The 14319-nt window shown below is 37.2% G+C and overlaps 4 protein-coding genes across 4 annotated transcripts; 2 read left to right on the top strand and 2 right to left on the bottom strand.

The window, feature by feature from the left end:
- Positions 1–838: 838 nt before the first annotated feature.
- Positions 839–2485, bottom strand: LOC140801097 (pentatricopeptide repeat-containing protein At1g09190-like). Its single transcript, XM_073156100.1, has one exon. The coding sequence runs from the start codon at positions 2483–2485 to the stop codon at positions 839–841; it is 1647 nt and encodes a 548-aa protein (XP_073012201.1).
- Positions 2486–4913: 2428 nt separating this feature from the next.
- LOC140801276 (transcription factor LAF1-like) lies at positions 4914–6304 on the top strand. The gene is made up of 3 exons (XM_073156301.1): positions 4914–5324; positions 5473–5602; positions 5734–6304. The coding sequence occupies exons 1-3, from the start codon at positions 5036–5038 to the stop codon at positions 6254–6256; spliced, it is 942 nt and encodes a 313-aa protein (XP_073012402.1). The 5' UTR covers positions 4914–5035; the 3' UTR covers positions 6257–6304.
- Positions 6305–6674: 370 nt separating this feature from the next.
- LOC140801348 (acetyl-coenzyme A carboxylase carboxyl transferase subunit alpha, chloroplastic) lies at positions 6675–11963 on the top strand. Its single transcript, XM_073156423.1, has 11 exons — positions 6675–6861; positions 7315–7767; positions 8261–8335; positions 8561–8668; positions 8761–8921; positions 9161–9275; positions 9379–9533; positions 9736–9787; positions 9868–9936; positions 10087–10164; positions 10752–11963. Exons 2-11 carry the CDS (start codon positions 7393–7395, stop codon positions 11766–11768), a joined length of 2205 nt encoding a protein of 734 aa, XP_073012524.1. The 5' UTR covers positions 6675–6861; positions 7315–7392; the 3' UTR covers positions 11769–11963.
- A 147-nt stretch (positions 11964–12110) lies between these two features.
- Positions 12111–13460, bottom strand: LOC140801350 (25.3 kDa vesicle transport protein SEC22-1). The gene is made up of 5 exons (XM_073156425.1): positions 13186–13460; positions 12930–13090; positions 12680–12823; positions 12520–12590; positions 12111–12395 (listed from the first exon to the last, which is right to left on the bottom strand). Exons 1-5 carry the CDS (start codon positions 13374–13376, stop codon positions 12288–12290), a joined length of 675 nt encoding a protein of 224 aa, XP_073012526.1. The 5' UTR covers positions 13377–13460; the 3' UTR covers positions 12111–12287.
- Between the last annotated feature and the right edge of the window lie 859 nt (positions 13461–14319).

Below are 14319 nucleotides of genomic sequence, written 5' to 3'. Positions count from 1 at the left end.
ATAAGCATATCCCCAAAATAGAAGCGAGTGTAATGGTCCGAGTTGCTCGTCTTTATATAGTTTGTAAAAAGCGAGTAAAGGAGTGTACGTAACGGCATGGGCATATATATTTGCATTAAGTGACATTATCCAATCTCGTTCAAGTCGATAGATAAGACTGCCATGTAGATAGATATATATGCATGAGATGGCTAATGGCGTGGAGGTGTATATGTTCTCCTCTCTCATGGCCTCTTAACACCGACAATTTAGAGGCCTCCATTAGAAGGCTAGGTGGCATCTTCCATTACCACATAGGATTTGTGGCCAAACCTTGGTCTCTCTGTAGATCATTAGGTGCAATGCATGGCAATTTTTCTTAACTCGTGTGCAATTAATTTGTTGATCTCTTTCTCGAGAGCTTATTAATGAGTCACTGCTCATCATCTAATATCTGAAAAATGTGGGGAAAAGAGCACAGTAGGAGGAGTCTTCTATAATGTGGTTCATACTTAATGGTCTTAATTCCAGTGTTGTCTCTCTTTGTTGAGGTCAAATGAGAACATAGAAGAATGTCATAAATTTCATAGGAAAAAATTCCACCATATTTCTGGTTTTATCATCTGTAAATTAACGGTTTGCCGACCGCTGGTTATGCCTGATCAAGGTTTGATGCTTATAAGCAGATGATATTTCAATCTCGTACGCAAAAATTTGCCGTCATATTAAGTAATATTGATACATTGTAGTGCTTGTCCAAATATACTGAAACTGAGATGCTTAGAAAAAAAAATAATAAGTTTATTTTGTCAGAGAAATGGAACAATAATTTACAAATTAAATCTTGTGCTAATTGGATCTATTGAGCCTCAAGAACAACACTATGTCCAGTGCTCTTCCATATCCTTTTCTCTTCCATTTTTTCTCTTGCACTGACAGCCTCATTCCATTGGTTTGAAGCTGCATACAAATTTGATACAAGCGCATAAACTCCACCCTCACTTGTTTCTGAATGCATTATTCTCTCCATCACCTTCTCAGCTGATTCAATGTCATCCCAAATTCTATAACCACCAAGCAAGGCTCCCCACATTGCAATGTCAGGTTTATAAGGCATCTCCTTCATCACTTTCTGTGCTTCTTCGATGTGCCCACTGCGGCAGAGCAAATCAATCAAACACCCATAGTGTTCAATTTTCGGTTTGATGTTAAATTCCCTCTCCATTGAATCAAAAATATTTTGGCCTTCTTTGACAAATCCTCCGTGACTGCATGCAAATAATATGCTCATAAATGTGAAGTCGTTAAGCATTAGACCTTCCTTTTTCATCAAGTTAAAGAGTTTCATGGCATCATTGATCCTTCCATGTGTTGCAAATGCTTTGATCATCACGTTCCAGCAGAAGACATCCTTTCTGACCATCTTGATGAAGATCAGAAATGCTCTGTCTATATCACCACACTTGGCATACATTTCAACTAATGAAGTGCCAACTATAGCTCCTAGCTGAAGCCCATCAGTTACCAAGTTGAAATGTATCCATTTCGCAATCTCTACTTCCCCCAGGTGAGCACAAGCGGATAGAGCAGAGACCAATGTGAAACCATCTGGAATTATTCTCTCTGATTGCATCTGCAGAAAGAGATCAAGCGCTTGACGAAATTTCCCACATCGAGTATAACTCGAAAGCATGCAATTCCAAGACACCACATTCCTCTCCGGCATTTTGTCGAACAGCTTCCGTGACCCACCAAGGTCACCGGAATCAGCTAAAATTCTCAGCATCACAGTCCAGGACACCACATTCTTAGCTGGCATTCTCCGAAACAAGTCTCGCGCACCTTTGACATCCATAGCTCTAACACAACCAGAAAGCATCGAATTCCATGACACCAAGTCTCTCTCCGGCATCTCATCAAACAATCTCTGAGCAGAGTCAATGTCACCAACATGAACATACTCCGATATCATCTTATTCCACAACCCTACTGATTTCACCACCAACCCATCAAAAATTTTCCGCCCATCAACCAATCTATCCAACTCTACATAGAAATTTAACAGTGAAATCCCAATTTCCGGAATGAGGTCGAACCCCTTCTTTATAACCCGGCAGTGAAGTTTCTTTCCGAACCCAAACCCTTCAAGGCGAGTACAAGCATCCAAGACATACGGGTAGGTGAAGCTATTGGGCATAAGACCTCTCTGAGTCATTTCGCCGAACAGCTTGATGGCATTCTCGTGGGGGCCATTGTAGGAGTAGCCCCGTATCATGGCGTTATAGAGAAGGACGTGAGGGTGGCATCGTATCGTAGAGAAGAGGAGCTCCGCGTACTCCATGGATCCGAACTCGGTGGCGCGGCGGAGGAGGAGGGAGGAGAGGACGGGGAAGTCGAAGAGGGAGGAGGTGAGGAGGCGGCCATGGATCTGCTTCAGCTGTGGGAAGCTGCAGTGGATTAGGAGATGTGGGACTAATCGCTCGAGGGAGAGGAAAGAACTGCGCATGTAATGATGCCTCGGAAATCGTGCTTACTCCTTCGAAAACGATCCGGACTTTGAGGCCGTTGCTTTCTCCGGCGATTAGAGATGCAAGGATTTGGTAATGGGCTGCACATCTAATTGGGCCGCAATTTATTCGATATTAAATATTTTTTTAAAAAAGAATCTACTAATTACATCCCGATGCCCACTAACCGTGGCTTGCCAACACAGATAGATATACAGGATATATATATACCTGGCAAGGGGCATATCCTCATCCTTTGGTACGGCTCTTGTATTTTAATGCCATGGGTAATCCAGTACCACATGCCCCCCCATTAAAATTTATATATATTTTTATACCTGCACTCTCATTTATTTTTGTGGTAACTCCTCTCAATCATTTAATATTTTCTACTTTTAAATGATCATCTTTTCCTCAACTGCTCTTTTTTTCCCCTTTAAAATAAGGATAAAATAATCATCGAAGCTTCTAAAAATTGATAATGTGATGTTTTCTTAGTTATAAAAAAATTAAATGAATAAATGGTCGAGCAAGTCAATATATGATAAAAAATAAATGAGAGAATCTAACTGAAAATAGGCAATAATTCATAGGTAAATTTGGAGTATTGAAAGCGCAATCAACCCGTCTCCATTATACTAATTTAAGCTTTAATTTGTTGAGATCTCATCTGTCACGATATCATGGTGGGAATTTTTAATGTTTATTACCATATATCATGTCAGCCTCCTATCAGTTTAATTTATGTCAAAAACCACATTAGTCTACAACTATAGCACATGGATTATAGTAGGCATTAAATGCAATTAGACCATGGAAGCCTAGTTAATTTCCTATGCAAGGGAACCAAATAAAAATGAATTAAAAGCAAGAAATGGCTTCCTCACCTCCTCCTGTTTGATCTCTCCTTCTTGGATTCAGTGTTTCCATCTTAGTTTTTGTCAGCAAAAAGTATAATGCGACCACTTAATTTTGGCATAAATTAATGATAAGAAGTCTAATGCAAGACTTCTTATAGTTAGTTAATAGAGACATGGGGTGCTTGTGATGAGTTGTATTATTTGCAATAGCTCTTTCTTTTCTTTTGTATGTTTGTAAAGATTTAGAATCAACTTGCCTTTCTTTTGCATTTCTCAAGCAGACGACTTTCAATTGTATCATATTTAGTTCAATTTTAATCATAGGAGTCTTCTCGTTTTAAAGCCACGTGGTTTATTTGCTTGAGAAATAAACTATTTCTTCAATTATATGACTTCTTTTATCCTTAACAATTCAGAAGGCACTTTGATTCAAGAAGAATGCTGAAGTACAGAGGACAATTAATCTAATAACTTCATGCTCATATTTTGCTAAGAAGTTTTATTAATCAACTCATTGCATTCTGACGCAAATAATTTTTTATTGATTGAAGTAATATGATTCCTTTGATATTGAGTGCAATAGGATAACAAGAAAATGATATCATTGTCGCATGCCAGTCTAGAGAACAATTCCTAATAGGACCAAATTGGATACTAGAATTATGAATGTCATGCATATGCTTATTGTATCAAATTGCAAGTTTTCTTTTGCTCCTTAAACCAATAATGAGCTCATTATGTCGGTTCATGTATCAGCTTTCAGTTCAAAATGGAGATTTTTATATTCCTCGCCGCATATTTCTACTTTAATTCTGTTATTGTGCCGACAAATGAAGTGTAGATCAACAACAAAGAATCTTGTTAATTTTATGCCAATGTAACTGTTGTTTGATGCAATACTAACATGCATGCATTTGCGAGTTAAAAGTGATAAAAAAAAGTTGCAGATGATAAAAGAGTTTCTTTTTCGCGCATTTGAGTTTACTTTGGATGGATGGAAGGAAGGAGTTTACCTGATAAAATGTCATATTTAAGCATGAGAAGAAGGCGAAGACCTTCACATGCATGCATTCAAGTTTCTGAATCGCGTTTTTTGTATCCAGTTTGTTGGGCAATTTTGGAGGAATGATATCTTCAGACCCTCCAATTAAACAGTGCCAATCTTTTCCTTTACTTTGCATTGATTGTCTTCTAATTCCTAAGGCTTTGATGAGTCTTACCACCAATCATACCCACAATTTTGTATTCTTTTAGTCTCTAACTGCCTCTGACTGTCTGTGTTTATTCTCTTTACAAGAATTTATCTCAAGTAGGATACACTTAGCTGTCGGTTTTATATGCCCTCTGTGGAGGGGCATTTCCTTTTCTCGTCACTTCTTTTCCCTCATTCATTAGTGTAAATTTATTTAGCCACAAGTTTAAAAGTGGCAGGAAACCATTGACTTCCAAGCTACCATTCTTTGTTTGGATTTGGATATAGATTGCCAGATAGCCCACCTATGATTGAAGCATTGGTAACATATGACTTATTGGATGAACAGCTCATCCTTCATCTTCACCAGATAACTTTCATTACACGAGGCAGTTAGGCCTTGATTAGAACATTTGGATTCCATAGGTAAAATATTCTACAGCAGGAGTTCCAACAAATCGACAATTTGCGGACAATTGTCGATTCTTTAATTCCTTATGCATCTAGTGTGCTCTTTAAATCACAGTCCTCTTACCCATATGAAGCATCTCAGAGTCAGAGTCAAACTTGTGTTTCATGGGTCTTTCCTGAGTCCTTTCAGTGATAGATCTGAGAGCATTAGAAAGATTGCTAGAAAAAAGAAGATAAAAATGGTGCGTAAAACATGCGAAAAGCCTAAGATGAACTATAGAAAGGGGCTATGGTCTCCTGATGAGGATCAAAGGCTAAGGGATTACATCCTTCAGCATGGGCTTAGTTGCTGGAGTGCAGTTCCAGTAAAAGCTGGTGAGTTCTTGCATTATGCTCTTTTGCACTCAAATTCTTATTATCTTTTGCTTCTCAAACTTGTGATTCTCTTTCTGATTGAAAGTTATTGTATTCTTTTATCAGATTATTATCTGAATTTTCTGTAAAGATTTGTCGATTTTAATAGGCTTGCAGCGAAATGGTAAGAGTTGTAGATTGAGGTGGATCAACTATTTGATGCCTGGATTGAAGCATGGAGTGTTTTCTGGGAATGAGGAGGAGATAATAATAAAGCTTCAGGCAAAGTTAGGCAACAAGTAAGAAATATATCTGCATAAGATCAATGAATTTGACTTCCAGTATAACTTTGTTCTTTTCCTTTTTGAAAATAAAAAAAGAAAAAGATAGAAAAAAAGTAGCCTAACACTTATAACATTTGATCCCTCAGGTGGTCACAAATAGCAATGCATTTACCTGGAAGGACTGACAATGAAGTCAAGAACTACTGGAATTCTCATCTGCGAAAGAGAATTATAAAAGCTGAAGGATCTAATCCTCATAGCTCAGCAGTATCATCTCTAATAATTCCTAAAGAAGAGAACAACCAAATCTCAACTTCTGCATCCATTCAGACACAAGAATCAACTGCAATAAACTCAAACCAATCCATCAAGCCTAAGATTCTGTTTTCAGATTGGTTATCCTTCGACGTCATTAAATACCCGAGATCAGCGAGCTCGGAGTCGAGCAGTTCAGACATCAGTGAGATTCTAAAACCAGAAGCTTTACATGCAGACATGCAGTGTGATGAGAAATTTTCAGCTGTATGTGGAGATTGCAACAGTATTTACAACAGTGAGCTTCAAGCACAGTATGAATCGATTCAGATTCCAGGAGGGGAATTCTTTGATCTCATATCCATGGGAGATGCTTATAGCAACTTCAATTCATGTGATGATGTATTCTTTTGATTTTATATTAGGAATTTTATGAGCATGTGTAATTTTCCTTATAGTGGATGGAATTTTATGTAAATTTTAATTTGTAGATCAATCCGGTACTTATCGGATCCGGGTTGTGGATGTATCCAACCCGAGTCCGACGCATTGTCGACCGCCCTTAGTCGCTAACCAAACCATCAACCAACTATGTACAGCCGTCCGATCGACTCAGGCGAACTCCACGAAGTCCAAATCTGCGGGACTGGAGAAGTGATCCTCTCCATTATCGTATGCAGTAAATCTGTATGTCTCACTCAACATCCATTAAGAGGCTGCCAAGTATAAGGACGGATAAAAGTTTTACGTCTAGAATGCAGAGAATCCACTCAATTCGGTACTGGGACCCACCCATCCCTCGATACATCTTCGTAATCGTCGCCCAAACTCTAACTCGTTGCTCATCGGCATTTCTCCTCGATCCATCCATTTGTTTTCGCTTTATTTAACCAGCAATGGGGACAAACCCTAGCGTTTAGCTCCAAAAGCCCTCGTCTCGAGATCTCCAGACCTCCCATTTCTATCTCCGATCCGCTCCTCATCGATCCAAACAGGGAGTTTCGGCAGGAGAACACTAGGTGAGCGCGTTTAATTTCAGGGATTCACACCTTTTTCTTTTTTTTCAGTTCGATCTCGTTTTTATGCTTCAATCGACAAATAACTCCTGAATTCCTTGAATCTTACGAGCGTCGGTTTTTAAATCTGAGAAATTATCTGCCTGAAAAGGTTTGCCTTTTCCTTTGAGCTGTGTTATTGTTAGTGGATCTTAATAGAGTTTAGTTACTAATTCGAGTTGACTTGGAAAAGGAGCGCATTGATCTTTTTTACTGTTTGATTCTTTCGATAGTTTACTCTTGGCATTTTGGATTAATTTCTGTCAAGAATAGTTGACATGCATGTGTCTTCCAAGAACCGGTGTACTCTTATCACATATATATTCTTCAGTAAATAGCATGTGTAATCTTTCTTGTGTCACAGTATGCAAGGATAGATTTCTCTATTTTCCAACCTCGTCGATTTTGTTGATACAGGAATGCGGCATTAGTTGTCCAGTTAGTTTCGTTGTGCAGAACTGATAACAGCTTCCGAAGTAAGAGTGGATTATTGAGATGAATTCTTTAACGGTTTCACCGGCAATCAGTGGAGGAGGAGAGAGTTGCAGTTATGTATCTGGATCAAAGATTCACTTAAAAAGGGATTTCCTTGGGAGTGATCTGCAAAGAATTTCATTTCAAGGAACTAATGGAGTTTTGTTCAAGCATTTTGGGCAACCTGGTGGTAGGGCTTGGGGTAGTTTTCGTATTGTTGCAAAGATAAAAAAAGGGCAGAAGCATGAGTACCCATGGCCAGATGATATTGATCCAAATTTGAAAAGTGGACATTTAAATTACCTATCACACTTCAAACCTCTCACTGAGAAACCAAAACCGGTGACTCTTGCTTTTGAGAAGCCTTTGGTTGATCTAGAAAAGAAGATCATTGATGTAAGTTCTTTTTATCTTTGGAGTAGTCATTTTGACATATTTACCACATTCTTTACAGCCAGTAACACTCACCACTCACCAGAAAGCATTGTCGTTGATATATTATTTTTTGAAAAGGTGGTTTTAAACAAGAATGCTTATTTTTCCAACTGATAGCTACTTTTATTTATCTGATTAGTGTCTTTAGCCATTAAATAGCTCATAGACTATAGACACAAAATGTATTATAACATCATTTTGTTATATGATTAGAAATAATAATATTTGTTGTTCCAATGGATATATCTGCTGCAGTATAAAACTATGCTGCATATTGCTGTAATTTATTTGTGTACATCATGATCTTTCACCCTTAATTCATGTTAAGCTCTTAATAGATCATTAATAGGAAAATAAAACTTAGATGGTTAGTAACCATGCATAATGATTGACTGAAGTGGTAATATTGCATTTTCATAGCTTTGGTAACTAGGTTCTATTAATGAATTTACAGGTGCGCAAGATGGCTGATGAGACTGGCTTGGACTTCAGTGATCAAATCAATTTATTGGAAAGCAAGTATCATCAGGTTCTCTTCAAAACCATTTCCTTCTCTATCTCCAAAATCATATTTGAAACAGCAAACTAGTTTTGGTTCACTTGTATTTCATAATGACAAAAGCAAGTTGTTTAATATATGATTCCTTTTCATAAGGGAAGGGAGAGTGAACTCTAAACTATATTAGTCAAACTTGTAATTGAGAGAAGTAATACTTGTTCTGATGATATCCATTCTCATTTATAAATTTTGCAGGCTCTAAAAGATCTATATACACATTTAACTCCAATTCAACGTTTGAATATTGCCCGTCATCCCAACAGACCAACATTTCTTGATCACGTCTTAAACATCACTGACAAGGTATCTTCTCCTATCTTGTGCTTTCCTTTGTCATTTTCCAACAGTTTGTATGTTTGTGCACTATTGATGGCCTTTCTTGTTCCTTCTTTTAGTGGGTCGAGCTCCATGGTGACCGTGCAGGGTATGATGATCCTGCTATTGTTGCGGGTCTTGGAAGCATGGACGGGAAAAGCTATATGTTCATTGGTCACCAGAAAGGCAGGAACACAAAGGAAAATATTCAGCGGAATTTTGGAATGCCAACTCCCCATGGGTAATCAAGCTTGTCCTAGTTACGTCTAGAATTTAGATTGAAAATTAACTGAGGTTTTATGAGTCAAAAGTACTATGCTGCTTTCTATCTGTAGGCTAAGAACAACATATGTTTTGTTGAGAGCGTAAATATAAAGAGCTCTGTATCTTTCCCAATTTAGTTCTTTCATTCAATTGCATTTGATTCGTTCTTTTATTGAATACACAGCGAGCTGACTGGTATAATGTTTTGTTGCATAGATATCGGAAGGCCTTGCGCATGATGAGGTATGCTGACCATCATGGATTTCCCATCATCACATTTATCGACACGCCTGGAGCATTTGCGGATCTAAAGTCTGAGGAACTTGGCCAGGTATCATACTCTTCTATCTTATCTTGAATTTTGGAGTGCATTTTAACATCCTCATAAACAAATCAGCACTGGTAGTGCATTTAACATGGTTCAGTAAATACAGGGTGAAGCAATAGCATACAATCTAAGGGCTATGTTTGGCCTGAAAGTTCCAATTGTCACTGTTGTTATTGGTGAAGGTGGATCTGGTGGAGCCCTTGCTATTGGCTGTTCAAACAAGATATTCATGATGGAGAACGCTGTCTTTTATGTTGCCAGGTGATACAGCATTTTCTTTTATGTTGTATAATGGTGATTTACATATAATTTTGTAAGCACAATTTTTTTTTTAAAGAATAAGCTGTCTAAGGAAGGATGAAGATTTGCTGGTTGGGGGCCATCATGCTACAGATCTGAAAAAACAATGTTTTGTGTTCTGTCTTTGCTATATATCTTTACCAACTTGGTTTGTTTTGTACAGTCCAGAAGCATGTGCTGCAATCTTGTGGAAGACCTCTCAAGCAGCTCCTAAAGTGTGTAATCTGTTTGATTTTTTTACTTCTTGTGATGAAAGGCATTTCTTTTACTTCCGTACTGACATTTATTTGTTCAGGCTGCTGAGAAACTGCGAATTACATCAGGCGAACTTTGCAAACTCAAAATTGCTGATGGAATCATCCCGGTAAGATTTTTAAGTATACTGCCTCTTTGCTTTTGGTACTTGCTGATCTCTTTTCCTGTGGGAAGTTAAAATTATACTGTCTGTACTACTGCTAGTCTTTCTTTGTTTCGTTTATTTATTGCTAATTATTTGAGGATCAAATGTTCTCAGGAACCTCTAGGTGGTGCTCATACTGATCCAACCTGGACTTCCCAACAGATAAAGCTTATGGTGACAAAGGCCATGGAGGTATATCTTATTTCTCATTCACTTCTGATGAAGCAAAGAATCAGTTAAAATTTTCTTAACGAATCATGTTTTTAGCCCTGCTTTCATCCTTTTTTTTATTATCTATTCTCTTTTTCTGAGTACTGTCCTTCTCCCCTCCCTAAAACAAATAACTCACAACAGGTTCAATTATTAGAATTTCCCTGGTGCAAGCTGCTTGTTCTTTCAAGTCTTCGCTTTTAAAAGTTTTAAGATGAAATTATGGCAGGCTTGCGCTTAAATTATTCTCTGAGCTCCTTTATTTTTCTACTTTCACTTAGAATCCTTATCCAGTGAGAACTACTTGGGAGAATGATTGACAGTCATATCCTTTGAAATGGTTGAGAAGAGGCGCACAGCCCATTTTTTGGATAAACTTTATCTATTTCATTAGTTTTCAAGATATTGCAGAAACTTTGTCCTCTCATATCAATTACACAGTTCTCAGAAAATTAGAAATCCTTTTCCATTTAATGCTGCTGTAACATTCCATCTTTGACCTTTTAATGAATATGTAAAAGCAGTAAGTTAGACTGATTTTCTTTCTCTTCCCCTGTTCTCTTAATCAGGAGCTCTCAGCAATGGATGTAGATAGTTTGCTTGGCCAGCGGCATCAAAAATTCAGGGTGCTAGGGGGCTTTGTGGAAGGTGAACCAGTTGATCCAGAGAAGAAACGCAACATGAAGATGAAGGAAACTGATATTTCTCAAGTGACAGCTGACATAGAAGAGGAAATTCAGAATCTCAAGAATGCAGCAATAAAAGCCAAAGGCAAGATCCCAGCTCCTACGATCTCTGACGAGGCAATCGAGAAACTGAGACAAGAGATAGACAAGGAAATGACAAATGCCTTTATAGCTATGGGTCTGCAAGAGAAACTAGAGGCCCTTAAGATGGAGTTATCCAAATCCAATGCTTCTGATCAAACCCTTAGTCCAGCATTGAAGGAAAAGGTAGACAGGCTGATGCAAGAATTCAAATATAACCTATCTCTTCCTGGATCACATATGGCGTTAAAGCAGAAGCTTGAAATGTTATCAGATGCTGCCAAGCTGCAAGAGAAGAGGATAAATGGAGAGAAGCTGAAGAAAGAGATTAATGAGAAACTCCAAGAGAAGGTGAAGGGTAAAGTGGAGATCTTGAGAAAGGCACGGGAAAAGGTGGCAAAGGGAGAGAAATTGGAAGAGGATGAGATAAAGGAGGTCGAAAAGGCTAAGGGAGAGCTAGAGGAGATGTTGAAATCAGTGAATCTTGAGGTAGTGGGTTTTGGTAAGAAGAAAGTTCCTACAGCCCCTGCTGCACTAGAGGAGAAGTTAAAGAAGGCAGACTACGTGGTAAAGAATGAAATAGAGAAAGCGATTGACACGGCAGGTCTAAGATGGAAGATAGACGAGATGAAGGAAGAGATTTCCAGTGGATCAAACAAGGAAAAAGTGGAGCAAATGGAGAAAGAGATCAGAGAAGAAATTGCTGCAGTATTGGATATGACAGAGCTAAAGAAGAAGATCAAAACAGCAGTTGAGGATACTGTTGGAAGTCATGTAGAAGTGCCAGCACAGGAAACTGTTGCCGCCGGTAATAATTAGTAATAGGTTTTAAGGAACAATGTTGTTTATGCGAGCATCTTTTATAAAATCCATTAGTCCTGAAATAACTTACGCAAATTTCTCTGTTGCACTCTCTAAATATATGTGGTGGATTAAATTATTTGAGACTGTAATGAACCATATTTTGATATTTTGACTCTGGTAAGTTAATAAATGTAATTGTGAAATTTTGCATCTCAAAGGGCCAACATGGAGATCTAGGCATCTCAGTGCTGCTTTTCTTTTGGATCTTGTGAAATAGTATCATACAATGCTTTTCATTAGAATAAGTACCGAGCTATCAATTAGTATACAAAGTAAAATGCCTGTAGATTGTTGTTTGCAGTTTTGGCGAATATGAATACAATGCAATTTACAATATGCACACAGGGTTCTTTGCTCTCACTCATTATACTCCAATATTGTCTCATTACTTTTAATCTCTTGTTGCTTTGTTTCAATGCTCTAAACTTCTCTCCCTTTGCTGCTGATCAGCTTGGCTGTTCATTTGAACAGATGTCATGAAGCTCTTAGCACACTGTACTCTTCTAGGACAATGGTTGTCCACAAAAGGAGTACAGCAACCATTACAAAGATGGTAATTGGCATCCATTTCAGAGCAATTCCCTGTTCGTATAAAAGCCAAAACAGTATAAGAATCCCCTAAATCCTTCTCTTGCTCATCCCTACAAAAGATCAAATACCCTAATAATAGGACGCTTGTTTATTCCAGTGACAAAATCTTACTCACCTCAAGAACCTCAGAGCTCCATAAAGTGGATTTTGTTGAATTGACTTCTGATGAACTTACTGCAAAACCTTCTTCAAGGTGGGAAAAAAAAACTTCTATTATTAATCCAGATAAACTTCAAATTGGCGACAAATTTCATTGGGTATGTATCCTATCTCACCTGCTCTTTGATGCTTGCTGATAACTTTGGAGAATTCTTCTGTAACTATATCAAGATCTTGCTGTCTATCTGACTTCAACTTATTGAGATTGGCCTGAGTTCTTGTATCCACATACCTTCTTCTGACATTTCCAATCACATAATCTAAAGAAGATTTATTTTAGCAACATATTATTCCTACCAAAAATTCCAATAAATTCACAGAAGAAGACGTATGCGAAAAAGAAAAAAGAAAAGGAATTTTTTTTACCAAATCTTCTTAATGCATAGGGCATCAAGACTGAGTCCACCACCTCGACGTCCACCTTCTCGAACTCTTCCTTCAGATCGTTAAGATAATGGAATGCTAATTTTCTCGGATACCATGACTCACAGAGGGTGATGTAACAAACTCCATTTCCCATCAGGTAGCTAGAAAATTTGTAAATTAGTTTATTTTTTCAATCTATAATTATAACGATAAAAACAACCTCTTCAGTAACGAAGAAAGATACATGGAAACTTACTGGAAACAATGGTGATCGATGAGGATGGACATCTTGGAGTATTTTAGAGCTCCTCTAGAGATTTCCTTGAGAACAAGCTCAGCTTGCTGCCTATAGAAAGAAGAGACTCCATCCTCTTCATTCAAGTATGTGGGTGTTTGAGATATAGGCATCCCATCACTCAGCCTACCAACCAAAGTTAGTTTGACCATCTTTGAGATCAAAGTTTTCTTCAAATTCTTGTAATTGGAAACAGTCACTCTTGATTTTAGAGATGAGAGAGAGATAGATATAAGAGAAACTTCTATGTATGTATGTCTATATATATATATATATATGTAGGAAAGGAAAGAAGGTGGATGTTTTAGAGAAGGTAAAGAACGAAAGGGTGGCAAAAAAGTTATACCTTTTTTGTACCGAAAGAAATCTTCCAAAAGCCACTTCTTTCTAAAGTATTCATTTCTTTTGTTGCTCTTTACTTTTTAAATAACCACCCATGTTTCAGATTTATTACGAAATAAACGCCTTTTAGATGCTTGTAAATTGAGTCCTTTTTTTTTTGTTGAGATATATAGTCAAAATATCTTTATCTTTGTCAAGTGGAAAAATAGAGAAAGAAGAGGATATTTTTGTTAAAAGAAAATATATGCTTACAATATTTCTTATGATCTAATTAGATGGTTATTTGCCAATTTGTAAATATATAAGCAAAGGAGGAGTCAAAATAAATTTTAAAAAGGAATGTGGTTTTTTATAATAAGGTTGAAAATTTGGTAGTTATTTGCATAAAAACTCTTAATTTAAAGGATGCATGTTCACTAATATATGGTAGCTAGCTAAGAGACAAGAAGCAAGATACTGAAAAAATATATATATTTTAATCCTATTGGAGAGGTTGGGGCCAAAATAATATTACATGTTCTTAGAAAATAAAAAGAGCCATATTAAAGCTAAGATGCCCATTGGGTTTTATGAAGGGTGAAGGAAACTACAAAAAATTTCTACAAATTATTATTTAACTTTCATATCATGCAATTAATTTCTACTAGCATTCGTTCTCTTCTAAATTTTATATTTATGAATATACCTTTTAAAAATCTATAGTTTTTTTTAATAAAATATTAGATATTTATTATCCATTAAAATGGATACACA

This window comes from Typha latifolia, chromosome 14, assembly GCF_019914945.1.
Source record: "Typha latifolia isolate L0001 chromosome 14, TyphaL0001v2, whole genome shotgun sequence".
NCBI lineage: Eukaryota > Viridiplantae > Streptophyta > Magnoliopsida > Poales > Typhaceae > Typha > Typha latifolia.
Note: the sequence above shows the minus strand (reverse complement) of the source record. Positions and strands in the feature narration are given on the sequence as shown.